At 34.2% G+C, this 18,778-nt stretch overlaps 1 protein-coding gene across 2 annotated transcripts in view; it reads right to left on the bottom strand.

Moving 5' to 3' along the window:
* ARL6 (ADP ribosylation factor like GTPase 6) overlaps window positions 1-4,376 on the bottom strand; it is a 31,739-nt gene extending 27,363 nt beyond the window's left edge. Inside the window, exons 1-2 of one of the 2 annotated variants that reach the window (XM_053565738.1) lie at window positions 3,933-4,376; window positions 260-409 (exon numbers count right to left, since the gene is read on the bottom strand). In XM_053565738.1, the coding sequence (XP_053421713.1) occupies window positions 260-382 (123 nt within the window). In that variant the 5' untranslated portion in view covers window positions 383-409; window positions 3,933-4,376. The remainder of the gene's footprint in view (window positions 1-259; window positions 410-3,932) is intronic. The other variant, XM_053565739.1, reaches the window with a different exon arrangement.
* Between the last annotated feature and the right edge of the window lie 14,402 nt (window positions 4,377-18,778).

The following is an 18,778-nucleotide window of genomic DNA, read 5'->3' as shown; positions in this document are numbered from 1 at the left end:
GACAACTAAAAAAATTTATGAAGATATTTGAAAAAAAAGATAGTTGAAAAGAATATTCCAGTTTAATAATCAAGATTTACCTATATACTACAGAAAACACAATGCAAATTATGGCTGACTGATACCTAAAAGGTACTGCAAAGTTAACAGAATTTCATAACGAGATCATATGAAATCATAATGTTGAACAAAATAATTCTGCATATAACTTTTTTTTAGTAGCAGAACATACATAAAGCATATTAACAAAGATACTTACATTTGAAGGCTTAAGTTTGTTAATGATTGTTGTTTTGCCACTATTATCCAGTCCAAGGCACAAAATATGAACCTCCTTCTTCTTTAGGCCAAGCAAGCCTGAAAGTTTATCTAGCAATCCCATAATGTAATTCAAATATTTACAAACCCGCTGCAAGTAAGAAAAAAAGATATATTACCCAAAGGCACCTTCAATACAGAAAATATTGGTACGTGTATAAAAAATTAATAATTTAACGACATATAATGATAGTGTGAAAGCTACGTCAATGTAGCTTTGCACTTAGTAAACAGAGTATAAGCTGATTACCAGAAAGAAGCCTAAACTGATATGCAGATTTGTAGCTTATGACAACTGGTAACACAGAACAATGTCTTTGAAACAACAACATTTCTTAGAAGACAATCGGAAATCAGCCTCAATATCACGTGCAGTCTAATTGTGAAAGTATCTATGAATGAAGCTTCAGGCTTTCTGAAAATTGGAACAATATATAGGCACTGGAGTTCATGTGGAGTCTAATGCTAAAGCTTAGAAAGCAGATGACAGACATGAGAGCACAGAAAACCTGAGATTTTGGCTACATCTTTTGAGCTAGCTCTTTTCCTGAAGCTAGCCTCATCATTATATTTTGCAATAATGTTAAGTTATAATAAGTTCACTGCTTTTGCTTGCTTGCTTGCTTGGTTAGTTTAAGTTTGGGTAGGGTATTCTATTAATCAAAGCACAGAATTCTGATACTGTTTTCCATATTTCCCCTTAGCCCTCACGTTTATCTTTGTAAATCACCACAAATTCATTTGGGAAGAAGGTGATGTGTACACAGGGACAAATTTATTGACACTTACTAATTACCTGTTTTCTTAATTGTAACCTATCTGGAACATTTTACTAAGTGTTAATTTAAAGTAACTTTATTGATCTAAGTGTTTATAATTAAAAAAAGAACTTTGTCATACTAGTATAAAATAAAAAAGTAAACACTAATTTTAGATTTCAATTTACTTTAATATCATAAAAGTTTCTTTGATAACTTGCCTCTGAAGTGTTTATTTTGTTTGTTCAATTCGATTAATTCTTCCGAAAAAACTTCTTTCTAATGTAAACTGTTTAAAAAAACTCCATCAGCAGGATTGGCACCCATAGCACAGTGGTTAGGGCACCAGTCACATACACCAAGGCTGGAAGGTTTGAACCCAGCCTGGTCCAGCTAAACAACAATGACAACTACAACAAAAAATAGCCAGGCATATAATATATGAATATAATTTTCTGCTTGTATTAGAGATTCAAATCTCACTTGATTTATTTCTTTCAATTTAAGCTTAAGTAACAGCATTTGTAGAATTTCTTTTAAAGTTATCTTACTATATGAAACAATTCACATTGACCATCTTAAATCAAAGTAAATTTGCTATTACTCTATTGAGGCAAGAGAATTGCTTAGGTCCAAGAGTCTGAGGTTGCTGTGAGCCAGCACTCTACCGAGGGCAACATAGTGAGACTCTGTCTCAAAAAATAAATGAATAAATAAAAGTAAAAAACAAAAAACTCCATCAGCAATCCAAAGATAGGAGCATTTTGGATTCAAAAAAAATACAACCAACTGCTGTGGATATATTACTTGCCATGTGGTAACTTTAAGGCTGTTCATATTCATCTAAGGTACTGTTAAATTTGTACTTCAAGTCTCTAAACTAAACTTTTCAAAGGAACTTGCCTTAGGTCCCTTAACCCCCAAGACATTATTATGTGGTTAAGAGGACAGAGTTATCCCTTTTATGGGATAACTTTTATCCTCAACTGTTCCAGAACTACTACAATATGTCTGTGTATCAAACATTTGTCATTACTCTCTAACCATTCATTTTCAAAGTGCTCTAAACATTAATCTTATCAAATTAACTTATTCGCATCTCCAACTAAAATTCCATAAGATTGTCATTATTATGGTCCCTTCAGTATTTTTTATCCCATACAATCCCAGGCAAGGCCATGCCTTGAAGGATGTGACACTGTAGCAAGTTAACCAATAAGAGATTTCCAAGAAAAATGCTTCTGAAAGGAGGTACCATAGCTGACATTTTGGTTAGGTCCCTTGGGAAATCATTATGGGCCAAAATTTCAAAACTGAATTTCAATGATGCATAGAAAAGAAATAGTGCAGCGCCATGCGCAAGAATGGGGGTCTATAACAGAGCACATCTGTCTTAACTCAAGGGATGGGTTTGACCTTAGTACTTCCATTTGTACCACTTGAATATAATGTTCTGCTTGTATCAGAGATTCAAATCTCACTTGATCTATTTCCATCAATTTAAGCTTAAGTAACAGCATTTGTAGAATTTATTTTAAATTTATCTTAGTATATGAAAGAATTCACATAGATCATCTTAAATCAAAGTAAATTTGCTATTACTCTATTTATTGCACTAAACATATTGTTACAAATTCACATAGCTTCTTTTCTATTTTCATACAATTTTGAGGACATTTTTTAGAAACAGGACTACTTCTCACATCTTCTCCCTCTGGGTATCTACTAAGAAGCACTGATTGTCTAGAACTAGAGCCAATGAATACTTTTCATAGTATCTTGTATTGTGACTTTGCATCCCTTCTTCAGGGATTATAAAACACCTGATACTTGTTACTGAAATATTTTGGAACATACCATTTACAAGAAATGTCAGTTTTTCTAAAAGATGTAATATATATTGAAGTTGCTTTGTAAATATCATATAGGCTTAGATATACTTCTTTTCTCATTAATTATAATTTTCCTTCTTTATGTCTACTTCCTGCATGCACAGATAAAGAAAATAAAAGATAATTCAAAATACTTAACGTTCATTTATCATATGTTCGGGGCATAGTAGGAGATATGATTTTTGTCTGTATTTTCCTGCTTCGATAGCCATGATTATCAACCCTAGCTGCACTCTGGAATCAACAACTGAGTCAGAATTTTTGAGAATGAGATCAGGGCATGTGTGGTTTTAAAAGCTACAAAGTGTTTCTGATGGGCAGGCACTATTGAGAACTACTGCCTTTCAGAAAAAAGTTCATGCATAGCTATTCCTTGCATAGCTTTTAAGGTTGTTCACAATGTAGCTCCAAATAACCTTTCCAGTTTCCCGTGCCCTGTACACTAGCCAAACTCTCTCAACTGTTCTCTTAAAAACTGCTTCCCAAAGTACCACACGTTGCCGGTAAGAGTCCAGAAGAGTTAGCCCGTTATCCAAGGTTAAAGGTTTAGCAGGTAAGCTATACATTGAGACGTAGCAGAGTTTCTCAAGCAGAGGAAACATCATTACCGGCACTTTGTAAACTTTAAATATATTTGTTAATTTAATTGTTGCATAATCTTACTATCCAAATAAACATTCTTATTCAGCTTTCTGTTTTGATGAAGAAATTTTAACGATACTTTCCACACACCAAATAAAAAGGCCCAAATTGGACAATGTTAAAACCAACCAAAGAAACAAAAATTCGCCCAAACCAGTTCAATTTGTTTTCTAGGGTCCCTATTACCGGATAAACCCAATTCCTTTCCACTTCTCACACATTAGCAACTGCCCGCTAGGAATGAAAAATGTGGGAAAGACAAGGAGGAACCTAAAATTGACCGGGGTCGAGGGAGTGGCTAAAAAAACCCAAAAGGGGATACCTGGCTTTCGAAGTTTGACCCGCGAGCCCAGGAACTGGTGAGAAACAGGAACCCAAGCACTCACTCGTATCCGACTCTGAAATGGAAATCTGGTGCCGAGGTCCCTCAGCCTTCTCCTCTATACCTCCATGGGAAGGATCCCAGGTACTGAGCAAATCCTTGTCCACAGGTTAGGAAAACTGGCCGCTTCGGCATCAGCCGCAGCATCAGAGGCTAAGCAGGCGCCTGGGCGGGAGACGTTCCCTTGGCAACATGAGCTTCTTCCGGTTCCGAAGCCACACCTCCTTGGCAGTGTTAGCGCGTCAGTCTTCTTGTTCCAGCATCTGGGATTGGAGAGCTGCGGGAAAATGTCAGAGGCACGGCGAGGAACTTTTTGTAGGTATTAAAGAAGTTGTAAGCACAGGTGGCGGTGGGAACTTCCAATTTTCTTCCAGGGGCTTTCCGGTTCCCGGTGACGCATGATGGGAGTTGTAGGCGCGCGCACTGCCTACTGGGAAGCGCTCGGGGTTGAGGCTGCGCGTGGTGGGACTGGGCGCTCACTGAGTCTTCCGCAGCACAGCTAGGGATCCCCGCGGCTTTGCTCAGTGTGGCGAAATGAGCGTGGTTACCAGGCACCGGCTCATCGTGGTGGCAATGACTGCATGCTGCTGTCCCACCTGGGGCAAGACGTAGGCGGGAGCTGCCCCAGTGCCCATCGCTCCAGCCTTCTTTCGGGTTCTGCTAGGCCTGCGACCCTGAGTCCTGGAGAAGTGAAGCTATTAATGCAGTGAGGAAGGAAAAGGAGAGAAACGGGTATAAAAAGTCAAAGGCATTACTCAGCACAGGAAATTTTCCTGTAACTCAGCTTCTTAGCTGTCTTGTCTCGGGAAGAGATTTCCATCAGGCATAATCTCCTGTGAGTGGATTACAGTCTACAGAATCAAGTGGGCAGGTAGTCAGGAAAGGCATTACTAGTACTTAAAATAAACCACCTTCTTAAATTGCACTTGGATTTTATAGTGATCCAACTTTCAATGATAAAGTAGAAAAAGTGTAAATATACATGGTTCCCCACATCTTTATTACTACGTTTTTCAACGGGCAGACCACAGATGGAGTCGTTTTAAAGATCTGGAAACTTTGTTAACCTTTTAATCTACCCAGCCCCACCGGCCTCACCCCTGATGAATGGCCTTCAGGATTTAAACGTTCCTCAAAGAGGAGTTTTCATCTCTTCGTTTCCCTTGTTATCCAAGGGTATAGGATTATTTTTTTCACTCTTTAAGTTTCCAATTGGCTAATGTTAATGACTACCCTAATCTGGTTTTGGGGGTATTTTTGCTTATTAAATTGGTCTGTTAAATGGACTAGTGGGGCGAAAAAAAAAAAAAGGACTGAATGCTCCATAGAAAAAATGTCATTAAAGTAGTGGGAAGGAGGGCTGTACTTCTACAATTATAGATTTATGGAGTGCTTTTTTTTTTTTTCACATTTCTCCAATTTTCAACATGTGGTTATGTTATTTTTACAATTAAAAAAAAAATGTGGTTCCAGGACAGTTACTCTGTAGAAAGACAAAAAGAAAAAGAACAAATCTCTATAGATGCATATGCAACAAAATTGATATACAAATGTCCTTGTAAAAGTAAAGTATGGGGTGGGGAGAGTCCCACCTACTCAGGAGGCTGAGAGGCAGGAGGATCTTTTGATCCCAGGAGTTCCAGCCTTCAGTAAGCTACGATTATGCTCTGTTCTCCAGCCTGAGAGACAGAGTGAGACCCTGTCTCTAAAAAAATAAAAATGATAATAAAAAGTAAAAAATATGTATGTATATTCTTTCTTACTGTGTAGTTTTAGGCCAATTAACCTTTATTTATCGCTTCTAGTGGATTTTAGGATTACAGAGGTATCAGAAATAGAAATGTTTGACATATAGTAGGCAATAACTTTCTGTTTTGTCCTAAAGTTTTTATTAAATGAAGAAAATTGACTCAATCCCTAAGTGTGGTGGTTCTTTAACTTCTGAGCCTGAATTCTACCCTGAATGCATTGACAGAGAAGTGTGGATCACTTTTCTGCATGCACAGGTGTTGTAGCTTACTTTGGTAAGGAATGGAAGATGATTTGCTTATAGCCAGAATATTTTAATTTTTTCATAGAGGTAAGCGAAGATCTTATGTTCCAGAAAACTATTATAGACAGACTTAATTTTTTCTGTTTGGAGTTGATATTTTCTGCCCCTAGTTTGAGTTCTTGCATTTTTGCTAAGTATAAACTATGTGGTAAAAAACGAAAATATAATGGGCAGATTGAGCATCCAACTTCTCAGTGAATTTAGGCAGATACATGTATTAATGGATAATTCTTTAAAAGCAAAATATCTAGCTGGACGTGGTGGCTCATGCCTGTAATCCTAGTACTCTAGGGTCCAGGAGAATACTTGAGCTCAGAGTTTGAGACCAGCCTGAGCAAGAGTACTATAAATAGAAAAATTAGGTAGGCATTGTGTCAGGCACCTATAGTCCCAACTACTTGGGAGACTGAGGCAGGAGGATCATTTGAACTCAGGAGTTTGAGGTTGCTGTGAGCTACGCTGAAGCCATGGCACTCTAGCCTGGGCAACAGAGTAAGACTCTGTCTCAAAACAAAACAAAACAAACCCAAAATATCTAAACAAATAGTTATCTTAGATAAGTATAATTGATATGATAGCTGCTGCTTATTATTATTAGAGATGAAATAGTTGTGATGAAACCCACAATCTACTCAACAATCTAGAAAATATCAGACATAAAAATGTCAACCTTAAAAAAACCCCATGAAGGGTGGCGCCTGTGGCTCAAGGAGTAGGGCGCCAGTCCCATATGCCAGAGGTGGCGGGTTCAAACCCAGCCCTGGCCAAAAAAAAAAAAAAAAAAACCATGAATATTTCATATGATTGAATCATTGGTTTTGGTGCTTTGCCAACTGAAACTGCTCTAAAACAATGGAGTAGTACTCAGCCATGAAAAATTGTGGCCTAGTATTTTTTGTGACAACTTGAATGGAACTGGAGACCATTCTTCTAAGTGAAATCACAAGAATGGAGAAATAAATACATATACTCACTACCAAACTGGAACTAATTGATCAACACTTAAGTGCACACATGGAAGTGAATCTCAATGAAAATCAAGCTGAGGGGAAGCAGGAGGAGGGCACCAGTAAATTCACACCTGTTGAGTACAGTGCACATTATCAAGGGCATACTTATAACTTCAACTCTATCTGTGTAAAAACGAAGTAAGTAAATAAGACAGGAGTAACCCCCCTCATATTCTGAAATTTAAAAAAAATGAGAAGAAAATAAAAGACTATACTCAAAAGTTTAGCATAAAATTGTTCCACTTGATTTAAGAAGTTAGTTTGACTGTCTTCATTTTGTTATGAGGATATAATAATAAGCTTTCACCCATATGCTGGAGGTTGAAATTTTGAGATTTTTTCCATGACTTTTGACAAGCTTCCAGCTTGCCAGTATCTATAGCAGTGACTAATCTGTGTAACAAGTGATAACATGTACCCTCAGGGGGCAGATATGTGAAAAATCAGACCTCAGCAGTGACCTTGAGCAGTAGGATATAAATAACTTCCACATTACTACCATTCCAATAATGGAATATGAGGCATAAGTCAGTTAAAAGTGGTATATGATATTCTTAAGCCTGCTTAACATACCTATAGAAGAAATGAGAGTTTAAGTACTTTCTTACCAGTTCTAATTTCATATTGGCTTTGAAACTATAATAGCAAAATTATTTACAAAGTAAGAATGAGATAACAGTGGATAGAGCACTATTCTGATTAATTCACAATACTTTTAATGTATTTTCTTACCAGCAACATTTAAAAGAATAGAAAATCCCTGATTTATAACTTATCGGAAGTTTTTGGAATAAACACTGATGTTGATGGTCTAAAGCTGTGTTTGAACAGTTGGATGTAATGTGTGTCTTTTGTCCTCTGCAAAGAACAACTTAATTCATTTGGATCTCATAAAATATCTTGCCTATATAAAATTACTAGCAAAATATGTACCACTTATTTATAGTGATTTATGTGGATTTGTCCCTAGATATTAATTATTTGAAAAATTACAACTAATTTTCCATTCATAATTACTAAATCATCTAAAGAGCATCTAGATTCAGTAGGCCAAAAAAAATTTACACTAAGTATCCATCAGTAGAATAATAAAAGAAAGTCACAAATTCAACCACCAGAACTATAACTTTTATTTGCTAATAGATATTTTAATAAACAGGCTTATTCCATCTGTAGGACCCTGATAATGCCTCTTAGGAAATCATAAAAAAATAAAATACAGTAATTAGTAATTTGTACTTTGTACAAAAATCTTATTATGTTGCTCAGCAGGTAGTTTTGCTAAACACCATATTCTTTCAGTAAATAGATGACATATATTGTGCAATTCACCACAAACAAACCCTCATGTTGAGAGCCGAGCATTCTATAACACTATTACTTGTAAGCATGCCAGCACATAAAAATTTACATGAAATGTCATAATTTTATAGTAGATTTTTGTAAGATGAAACAATACCACCTTCAGATAAGTCTGGACTACTTCACCACTATATTAAAGTAGATAATAGGTAGAATTGTAGTTCAATTTTTAACACCCTTTTACTGTGCTCATCCCTCTGCCATAGTGTGATTATAACCAAAAAAAGAGAACAAACGCAAGCTGTGTGAGAAACCTGAGTGAAAGGCATATCTTAAAGACTAAATAGTTATAAAGTACCAGAAAGGAAAAAATAATACAGTGTTGCACTTCATTATTTTCACAAACAGATGTTTCTCCCCTTTGTAAGAAGAATAAATGGGTGTGGTGCTAAATCTTTAATCAATGATATATAGCTTTATGACAATTTACAAAGATATTTCAAAAAATTATTTATATAGGAAGAAAAAATATTTTCAGCTTTTTTTTTGTTAGTTAAATATATCTCTATAGGGGATTAAATGTCTCAACATAGATGTCACCTAGGTATTTTATACAAATGTGCTATTTGGTATTAAATTAAAAAGTTTATGACTTATGCTACAAATATTTTTATAGCAGTCATTTTGGGTGCACTGAAATTGTTGATATCATCTACCATTTAAAATTTGATGTTGCCATTTAAATAAAGTGTTTAATCAAATACATACTTATATGTACATATATTTTTAGCTATGCTACAACAGCAAAAAATGGAGTGCAATCTTATTCCATTATTCACCATCTAATTTCACATCAAATCCATAGGATAAATATGTATCTTTAAATCGCAACACACTGAATTTCATACAACTTGGAGATATATATATGTGTGTGCATATATATACATATATATATCCAGAAATAATGCATCAAAAATAATTAAAAGATCACACCTTTCTTATAGGATAGGAAGGGGCACAATGAGCAAAATAACCAAATTGCCCATGTGTTTTCTTTAAATGACAAAAGGTATTGGTGTTTTTCAAATGAAAAAATCATTCTTAGTAAAAGATTAGTTCCCATTTATCCTTTTTTTTTTTAAATTCAAACAAGAACTCAATAACCTCCAAAAGAGTATTTGAGAAAATTAACAGGCTGAGTACACAATATACATGTTGCAGGATTAAACTAATTTTTAATCTTCATAGACTTTGAATTATAACAGAATAGCTACAAAATTTTTTTGCCCTTTAACCTGTAATAGATAAAAATAAAGAAGTAAACATTAGAAGTATCTATGGCATTGAGAAGTTCTGTTTATCTCTGCATTATGGAAAGCACAGAATTCAAAGTTTCAAGTCAATAAGATATAAATTTCTTCCTATTATGTATTTCACACAAATACCCACTGACAATGTGTGTGTCTGTATACACATGTATAAATGTGTAAACGCACACGCACATACACATATTCACCTTCCCACTTTCCAACTACTCACACATCTTTCCTCCAACCTATACTCCCATCCCCCATATCAACTTTTACTCTTGGTGCCACTACTCACACAATGACATCCTTACCTTTTTACCATAAATCTACTAACCTGTTGCATATTACACACTCCGCCTCTTGTTGGAGTTCTACTGAATTCTAACTCCTTTACCTCTGAAGGCCTTTGCTAAAATGATGCTTTTTCTTGCATAGTTTTCACTTGTCTGCCATACCATTCTCATTACTATCTAATGTTCTCTTAACATTTTTCTGAAAACTAAAAGAAAAACAAACTCTCTTGATCCCTTATCTCCCTCCTGCTATTGTCCTGTTTCTCTTGTTCCCTTTATCACAAAACTTCAAGAAGTTAATGGGGTATAAATGATGGGGTATTAATAGATATCTATTAATAGATACCCCATCTTCTTTACTTATATTTCATCTTAATTCACTTTAGTTAGGCTTTGACTCCACTATTCATAGAGGCTGCCCTTGTTAAAGTTATTAATAACAGTCATATTTCCAAATCCAACAGCCATTTCTTTGTTCTAATCTTGACTTCAAAGCTTTTCATCCAGATGACCATTTGGATTTCTCCACATTACTTTCTCCTCCTCAATTTCTTCTTTTGGATTCTAATTCTCTGCCTGATTTCTAAACACTTAAGTGCCCTAAAGCCCAGTCTTAGGTGTATTCTTAACAGCCTTTTCCTAGGTGATTTAAAAACTTTATTTTTCTTTTCTCTTTCTTTTTATTTTATTATCATCATCATCATCATATTATTATTATTATGATTATTATGATTATTATTTTGAGACTGAGTCTCACTCTGTTGCCCAGGCTACTTCACCCCAGCTCACAGCAATCTCAAACTCCTGGGTTCAACCTATCCTCCTGTCTCAGCTTCCCAAGTAGCTGGGATGACAGGTACCTGCCACAGTGCCTGGCTAATTTTTTCTATTTTTAGTCAAGACAGGGTCTCCTTCTTGCTCAGGCTGGTCTCGAACTCCTGAGCTCCAGCTCCGGAACTCCTCTTGCCTTAGCCTCCTAGAGTGCTGGGATTAGAGGGAGGAGCCACTGTGCCTGGCCAGATTTCAAAATTTAACTAAATACCATGTATATGGTGATACTTCCAATCTTGATCGCTAGGCCTCATTGCCCCTTGTCACTCTCATAAGCACCTGTCTACTTGATATCTCCATTTGAATATGTGACAGATGTCTCAGATACTATCTTGCTAAAACCAAACTCTTACATTTTCTCTCCAAACCTGCTTCTCCTTTACCACTATGGATTCAGTTGCTTATTCCCCACGTATAGAATTTATCTTCATTTTTTTATCTCTTCTTCATTCCTTATCCCCAATCCATTAGCAAGTCCTATCTTCAAACAAATCCAAAATCCATCTGTTTCTCTACATTTTCACTACTTCTACTCTAGCAAAAGCTTGAAAAACTCTACTAGCCTCCCACATGCTCTTTGACCCCATCTCCTTTTGGCTGCTCTTTGCCTCATCTACTGTGCATTGAGAACACTGTTCTCTCTGTTCTCAAACCCTCCAAATTCCCATACATTAATTGTTGCCTCTGCTTGGAATGCTCTTCCCCCAGATCTCCTCATAATGGTTTCCTTCATGTTTTTCGGATATCAGTTTAAATGTCCTATCCTTTGAGAATGTTTCCCTTCGCACTTAATTAATATAAAGGAGCCACAGTCATGCTGTTTAACATTACTAATTACCATGCGACACATTACTATTTCTGTGCAGTGTGGCTTTACCACTAGAAGGTCAACTTCATGAGACAGGGAGTTTGCTTGTCTTCGTCACCAGGCATCCTTAATGCTCAGAATAGGACACTAGTACATAGTATTGTTCAGTAAACATTAGTTGAATGGATGGATGGATTTTAGATAGGTTTATCTCTAAAGTAAATCAGTATATAAGTTTATGTACTTATTTTAAAATTTAGGAATTATACAATTTTGGACTGGTAAGCAGATGTAACTGCCTTTAATTTTCTGTTTTTGTATTTTTTTGTGTAGTGTAAAAAACGATAACACTAAGCTTGCCTGATTTTTTGTTGTTTAAATTACAGCTGTTATGTAACTATTGTGTTTAATGGTAGAATGATCCAAGTTTTAAGGTGGAAAAGGGAATTTTGTTTTCTCAAAGGAATTTTGGGGAACTCTGAAGAAACAAGTTTATATAAAAATGGAGTATCTTCTCCATTTTTGGAGAAGTCTTAGTTTGTTGCCATGTTCTACCCTCAATCATCCCATTTAGTGAAATTTTAAAATCTGAATAAACAGTAAGCAGTTAAAACTATAAAAATGTGTGTTTACTATTTTGAATTCAGAAAGTCCAATGGAGAATTTTCTCGTTTTCATTCATGACAAAGGAAGAGAGTTTACTTTTTCCAGCAAAATATATGGGTTGTCTAATAATATTGTTTTAAACAAGAATAACTTCAAAAAGAATAACTTCTAGCCACTGAAATGACATTTGGTTTCAGTCTTTGAGAATTGGTAAGTTATAAGCATTATGAGACTGAATGGAAATATAAAATATAAAGTGGCCCTTTTTAAATACTTAACACAACTGGAGTGAAAAGGTACTCTTCTTAAGAGGACATAAGCCTTTAGAGGTCAACATATAGTACATGGAATTAATAAGTAAGTATCATTTTTTTAAACATTTAAGAAAATTTATACAATTAATATAACTGCCTAAATGTATAAATTGATGTGAACAGAGAAGGCTTCAAGTCAGTTTCTTTTTTCTGCATCATTTATGTTGTTTTTTACACTTTATAACAGAAAGCACTCTTAATTATCAATGGGATAATGTATTAATATTTTAAAGAACAATCACAGTTCAATATTCAATGTATTATTATTTGGATTTGGGGTAATTATTTAATTATATATGTCTTAGAAATCAAAGTAATAATCATAGGATGGAAATGTTTAGAATTGTGATCATTTAGTCAATTAATAAAATTTTTAACAATAAACTTGGCTGGTCGTGGTGGCTCATGTCTATAATCCTAGCACTCTGAGAGGCTGAGGCAGGTGGATTGCTTGAGCTCACGAGTTCCAGACCAGCGAGATCCTATCTCTACTAAAAGTAGCAAAAAAAAAAAAAAAGAAAAACCTGAGGCAAGAGGATGGCTTGAGCCCGACTTGGAGGATGCTGTGAGTTACGATGCCACAGCACTCTACCCAGGGCAACAGCTTGAGACTGTCACAAAAAAAAAAAAAAAAGAAATCTTTTCTTATTTTTAATTTTCGATGAGATTTCTTTCTAATTTTATATATCCATATATATTTTAACAACAATTAGTGGACTTATTATATTAGAGTCTCCCATCCTCAAAATGAATTTAGTTTCAAAATTACCAGTGAAAATAACATGACAATTTTTAAACATTTTTTTTAAGTGAGGTAAGTAACAATGTTAATACAATCTCCTCTTTATACTATTACCTTTTAGTCTTTTCCTTAATCTTAATGGAACTTAGTTTGTTGCCATGTTCTACCCTCAAGCTCTCCTGATTCTTCAAAACTAAGGTTATTACAGCAGATATAACATAACTAACACTTTAGGAAATGTAGACGGCTAGTTAACAATTATTCCTTCAAAATTCAAAATTAAGCTGTCAAAGTTTTCACAGTATACAAAATTAAAACTAAATATAGATTATGAAAAATATCCCGAAGGTTTAAATCCTGTGTATATTCAAGTTTTCATTATCACAATCCAAGATGGCGTGTGATTAACAAAATGATTAATAGTATATCAGAAATCAAGGACACACAGTGATCTTAAAAATCAAGTGCTACTCATATTCCCAAGTGTTAGCACTGCTCAGGTGCTGCACCCTACTCCTCTAGCCCCCAAATACTCACATTTCACAATTTGATTTATTTACTCCTAGAAGCCTAAGAAACTTAAAATTATATTCAAGCCCCTTTTTTGGTAAGAAGAAAATGAGATTTTTGCATAGTATGAATATAGTAATACAATTTCCTCTGAAGACATATTCAGCATACAAAGGAAAAGCACATTAAAGTAAATTAAAACTTTAGTGACAAAATATATGTACATTAAACCTTATTTTCCATGCAGTGCAGAAAATTTAAAATGCCCCAATCATTGTTTCTTGTAATATTGTCCATGATATTCAGTATTGTTTTAAAGATACTTTGAGAATACTGTAGTAATAGTTCTCGATAATATTCCAGTGGATATTTAAACAAGTTAAATTTAACAATGCTCACATCAATCACACTGACAGAAAAAATAGCTCCTTATGTTACAAGTCTTTTTAGCAAATGAGTGGCCATGGGTTTTGTCATAGAGCTTCTAAAGACCACAATTTTAGATCTATTTTAACGACAAAAATAACATATGGCAATAAAGCAAGCATGCATAGTTAAAGAAAAACTTCATTATGACTTTAATAATGATATTACAGGGTAGATGAGAATTCTAAAGACAGCAAAAGCTACCACTTTATATGAAAAATGAGCTAATAGAATTAACTGTATTCTGGCTTCTCTGATGAAATGAATGAACATATGCTTAAGTGCAAATTTAGCAAAAGCAATTTCTATCTAAATGCATACAGTTCATTCAACAAATTACTAAATACAGAAAGGAGACCTTTAATTACAAAAGCAGTAAAGAGGACAATTTAAATTAGGTAAAAATCTTAAAAGTGTATTGTTTACTCATCTTTATGAATTAGCATTATTCACTTACCTATCATGATTTCAAAAAATTAATGATACTGGGTCTTTTTAGAACTGAGGCAAATTAAGACTGTTCTAAAGATGATGACATGTACATGTGGAAAAACTCATAGAAATGTTCACATTAATATTGCTTGTCATGTAAGCTCATGCTTAACTCATGAAAACAAAGTTATGTATCTTAAGATACTAATACGTAAATATAAAATTTGAAAAAGAGATATGAAAATGATGATTCTTATGTTCTTGGAGTTTTCTTTGTAGTAATGTACTATTTTGGGATAAAGACAGTTCTCCCTTCAGCGAGTGATAATAGAATGGAAACAGATGCTAACTAAACAGGAATCCTGAAGTAAGATTTTCCTGCCTTTATTATTTTGTAGAACACTCTATCTACAGGTATGTATTGGCAGTTCTGATTTATATTTGCATTGATAATTTATTATCTAACCAAAAGTGAGTTTATTGTGATAAATGAAAGACAACCAGAGGTTACAAATAATGGCAAAATATAGATAAGAACAGTTTTACCTGAGAGAAGATTTTCACTAATTCTGATACTTTCTAATTTACAACTCCTGGAAAATTGTGTTGTTGATTTAAACTTTCTTTTCCTTTTTTTTTTTTTTTTAACTCATAGTTTGTATGTTGGATTTGCGCTTCTATTTTTTTTTTTTTTTTTTTTTTATTGTTGGGGATTCATTGAGGGTACAATAAGCCAGGTTACACTGATTGCATTTGTTAGGTAAAGTCCCTCTTATAATCATGTCTTGCCCCCAGAAGGTGAAAGGAGAAACCATGTCTTTATATTATACTTAGGAACTATCCTTTGTCCTAATCTGTCTGGTAATTATTTAAAATGTCTTTGTCATTCTTACTGATGGATTAGTTTGTCTAGGGTAGAATTCTTTTGTGTGTGTGTGTGTGTGGTTTTTGGCCAGGGCTAGGTTTGAACCCACCACCTCTGGCATATGGGACCGGCGCCCTACTCCTTGAGCCACAGGCGCCACCCAAGGGTAGAATTCTTCTTTGAAATTTTCTCTATAAATGAAACAAATAAAAAAGCTCTCTAAATGATGTAGATATTTGATACTACAATTAACCAGTGTGAAAATTCAAGCAAATACCATCCTTGGTTTTGTTTAAAAGGAAACTGCTTTTCATGGGAAAGTGAAAAATATAATAAAATATATATGACTTAATGTCACTAAGAGATAAACAAACTTTGTAGTTGACAGATTCTTTTTAAAAAAATTTCAATAGATTTAGGGGGTACAATTGTTTTTTGTTACATGGTTGAGTTGTATAATGTCGAAGTCAGGGCTTTTAGTGTACATGTCACTGGAATACTTTGTACCTGATAGGTCAGAGTCCTTTGTAAAAGACAAAGTTTATTCCTTTAGTACTGCTTTGCCTCCCTTAACTGAAAAGTTTTCTTTTCATTGATGTTTCATTTTAACTACAGTAATGTTGAATCAACAGTGGTATGCTAAAGAGAAACTTTCCAATATATATTAAAATCTCAAAAAATCAATGCCAACCAACCAAAAACTCCTTTGAATTAAAAGCAAGAACCCAAGCTTTTCAATTAAGATATGTATATGTATGTATACATACATATATATATACTCTTTTTTATACATTTTTACAAAGTCATTAATTCTTAGTCAGCAAAAGAAGATTTGTTAAAACTATATTTTGATGACCTGTATCATCTTCTGCATCTTTTGATCTTTTTTCCCCCCGAAGACATATATTATGTCACATCCGCTTACAGCAAAAAAAAATTTAACATTTATCCTAAGACATCTTTGAAACACCTGCCTAAAAGTTGGCTTTTTAAAGAGAATAGTAAAAGAAAGATGGGATATTTACTTACTATATAAGATTTTTCCTTTCTTTCTATTTTTCAAAAAATTTTTTCCTTTCTGTTATTTCTCTTAGTATAATAATATGTCAGATATAGTCATGAGCAATCATGTATTTCCCTTGTTAAATAAATGGAGTTTGAAAGGATTTTATACAACCACTGCATTTTATATTTGTTATTACATTTACTAGGACCTGTGCATCAGCTTAGTCGAGAGATTACAGAAGAATTATTTTTGAAAAAGGGCTAATGTTTTCTCATTGGAGGCACCTTTGAGGTTATAATTCCATGTATGAACTGAGAGATTTGCCACCAGACAAAAAAAATCTGTGCTTCTTGATGGGGATCAACTGCTAGTCAGAGAAGCTGTCCTGCACATCACTTTGTGCCTGTGTGTGCCCATTGCTTAGCTCCCACTAATTAGCGAGAACACATGGTATTTGCTTTTCTGTTCCTGAGATACTTCATTTAGGATGATGGTCTTTGGTTCCACCCATGTTGCTGCAAAAGACATCAGTGCACATTTTCTTTATGCACTCATCAATGCACAGGCACTTGGGTTGATTCCATATCTTTGCAATTGGGAACTGAGCTGCAATAATTATTCCAGTGCATATCCTGGTGAAGGGTACATTAAAAGCCCTGACTTTAGCATTATCTAGTTCATCCATGTAACAAAACCACTTGTACCCCCTTAACATTTTAAAATTGGGGGGAAAAAGGAGAAACTGTCTTTGAGAACCCAAAGTATGAGGTGTTCAGGGAGAATTCTATAAGAATTTTGAGATCCAAAATATTTCTCTCCATAGGGAATTGCAAATCCAATTCATACTGAACAAGTTCATGTCTGTCTGTCTGTCTATCTATCTATCTATCTATCTATCATCTATCCATTACTTATTTACATTCTATGGAAAGAGCTAATCCATACTGACATGGCAAGTATAGTGAACAGCAAATAAACCTCTAAATTTTAAGTTTGGAAGTTACTTAAAAGCTAGGACAGTAGAACCAAACTTATCTTTGTGATAAAATTTTATGCACGTAGGAGATGCTCCATAGATATTTATTAAACGCAACTAAATAAAGTTTACACTGACTTTGTTGAACATCATAAAGACTGAAAGTTGTTAGATGTCTTCAGTTCCTGATGTCTTGATGGAAGAATACCCTCAGTTTTATCCAGGGTTCTCCTTTAACTTTTGGAGTCTTCATATTAAAAATCATTTAAATATTTTTGGATTGAATATGAAGTAATTTGTGTCTCTTCTATTTCATGGAATATGAACTTGGAAAAGTTAAGGTGATCGTACTAAAAAAAAGGGACATACCTGTTTCTAATCTCTTTGCTATATAAACACATGGGCACCAACTGTGAGTTTGTAGTAAGTTTTTTATTCTTAAGATACTTATTTCTTTTAAATATATAATAAAGTTACTTAGCTAAAGTTATAGAAAAGGATCATAGTCATCCATTTCAAAATTACTTTCCAAAGTACTTATTTCCAGTTAAGGAAAAGTCTATGAGGGGTACAAATGCTTTCATTTATGTGATAGGACCTCAGATATTAAAGTATAATTTTGCTGCCCCTCCCAGGCAGCCTCTTCTAAGGAGATGTATGAAATCCTGTGATATTTGCTGTGTTGCTTTTTTTATACTAATGGAGATAACAGGTGGAGTGCTAGAATATAAGAAAGGAAAAAAGATAGAATGGGGGAATTAAAGAGAAAAACAGGGGACTGAGAAAGAAAATTTAGAACATCTTTAAAGGAATATGAAAAAGATCTAGAACTTGTGAAAATTTTGAGATAAGAGATTGACTTGCCTTTCAGAGCAGAAACTTGGTAGGGGAAGACATCAAAACAGATTATTAGGAAATGTGGTTAGGTGATATGTAATGTAATTAATTCTTCACTATCTTTTCTGAAGACCTTCTATAAAGAAGTTCTTTGTTTTTAAAGGACTAGATTTGGATTTGTTTTTCACTCGTAGTTTGAGATTGGCCTTAAAACTGAAGCTGGATGACAGTTTTATTCAGGTAATATTTGGTTAGATTTTATAAAGTAATGCAGAGTGAAATAAGATATCTTTTTAAAAATTATAGCATGCATACTTATCAGTAGTTATAACTCAGTGCGAAAGTGCTGTACTTCTAGATTTTTGTCAAGCTAAGGGTTTTGCTATTTCTGATTGAAAAATTTCTAAGTTTTTTTAGTTTAATGATTTAAATATGTCATCTCTCTCTTTGTACATTGTTTTTACA

This window comes from Nycticebus coucang, chromosome 16 (genome assembly GCF_027406575.1).
Source record: "Nycticebus coucang isolate mNycCou1 chromosome 16, mNycCou1.pri, whole genome shotgun sequence".
NCBI classification, from domain to species: Eukaryota; Metazoa; Chordata; class Mammalia; order Primates; family Lorisidae; genus Nycticebus; species Nycticebus coucang.
Note: the sequence above shows the minus strand (reverse complement) of the source record. Positions and strands in the feature narration are given on the sequence as shown.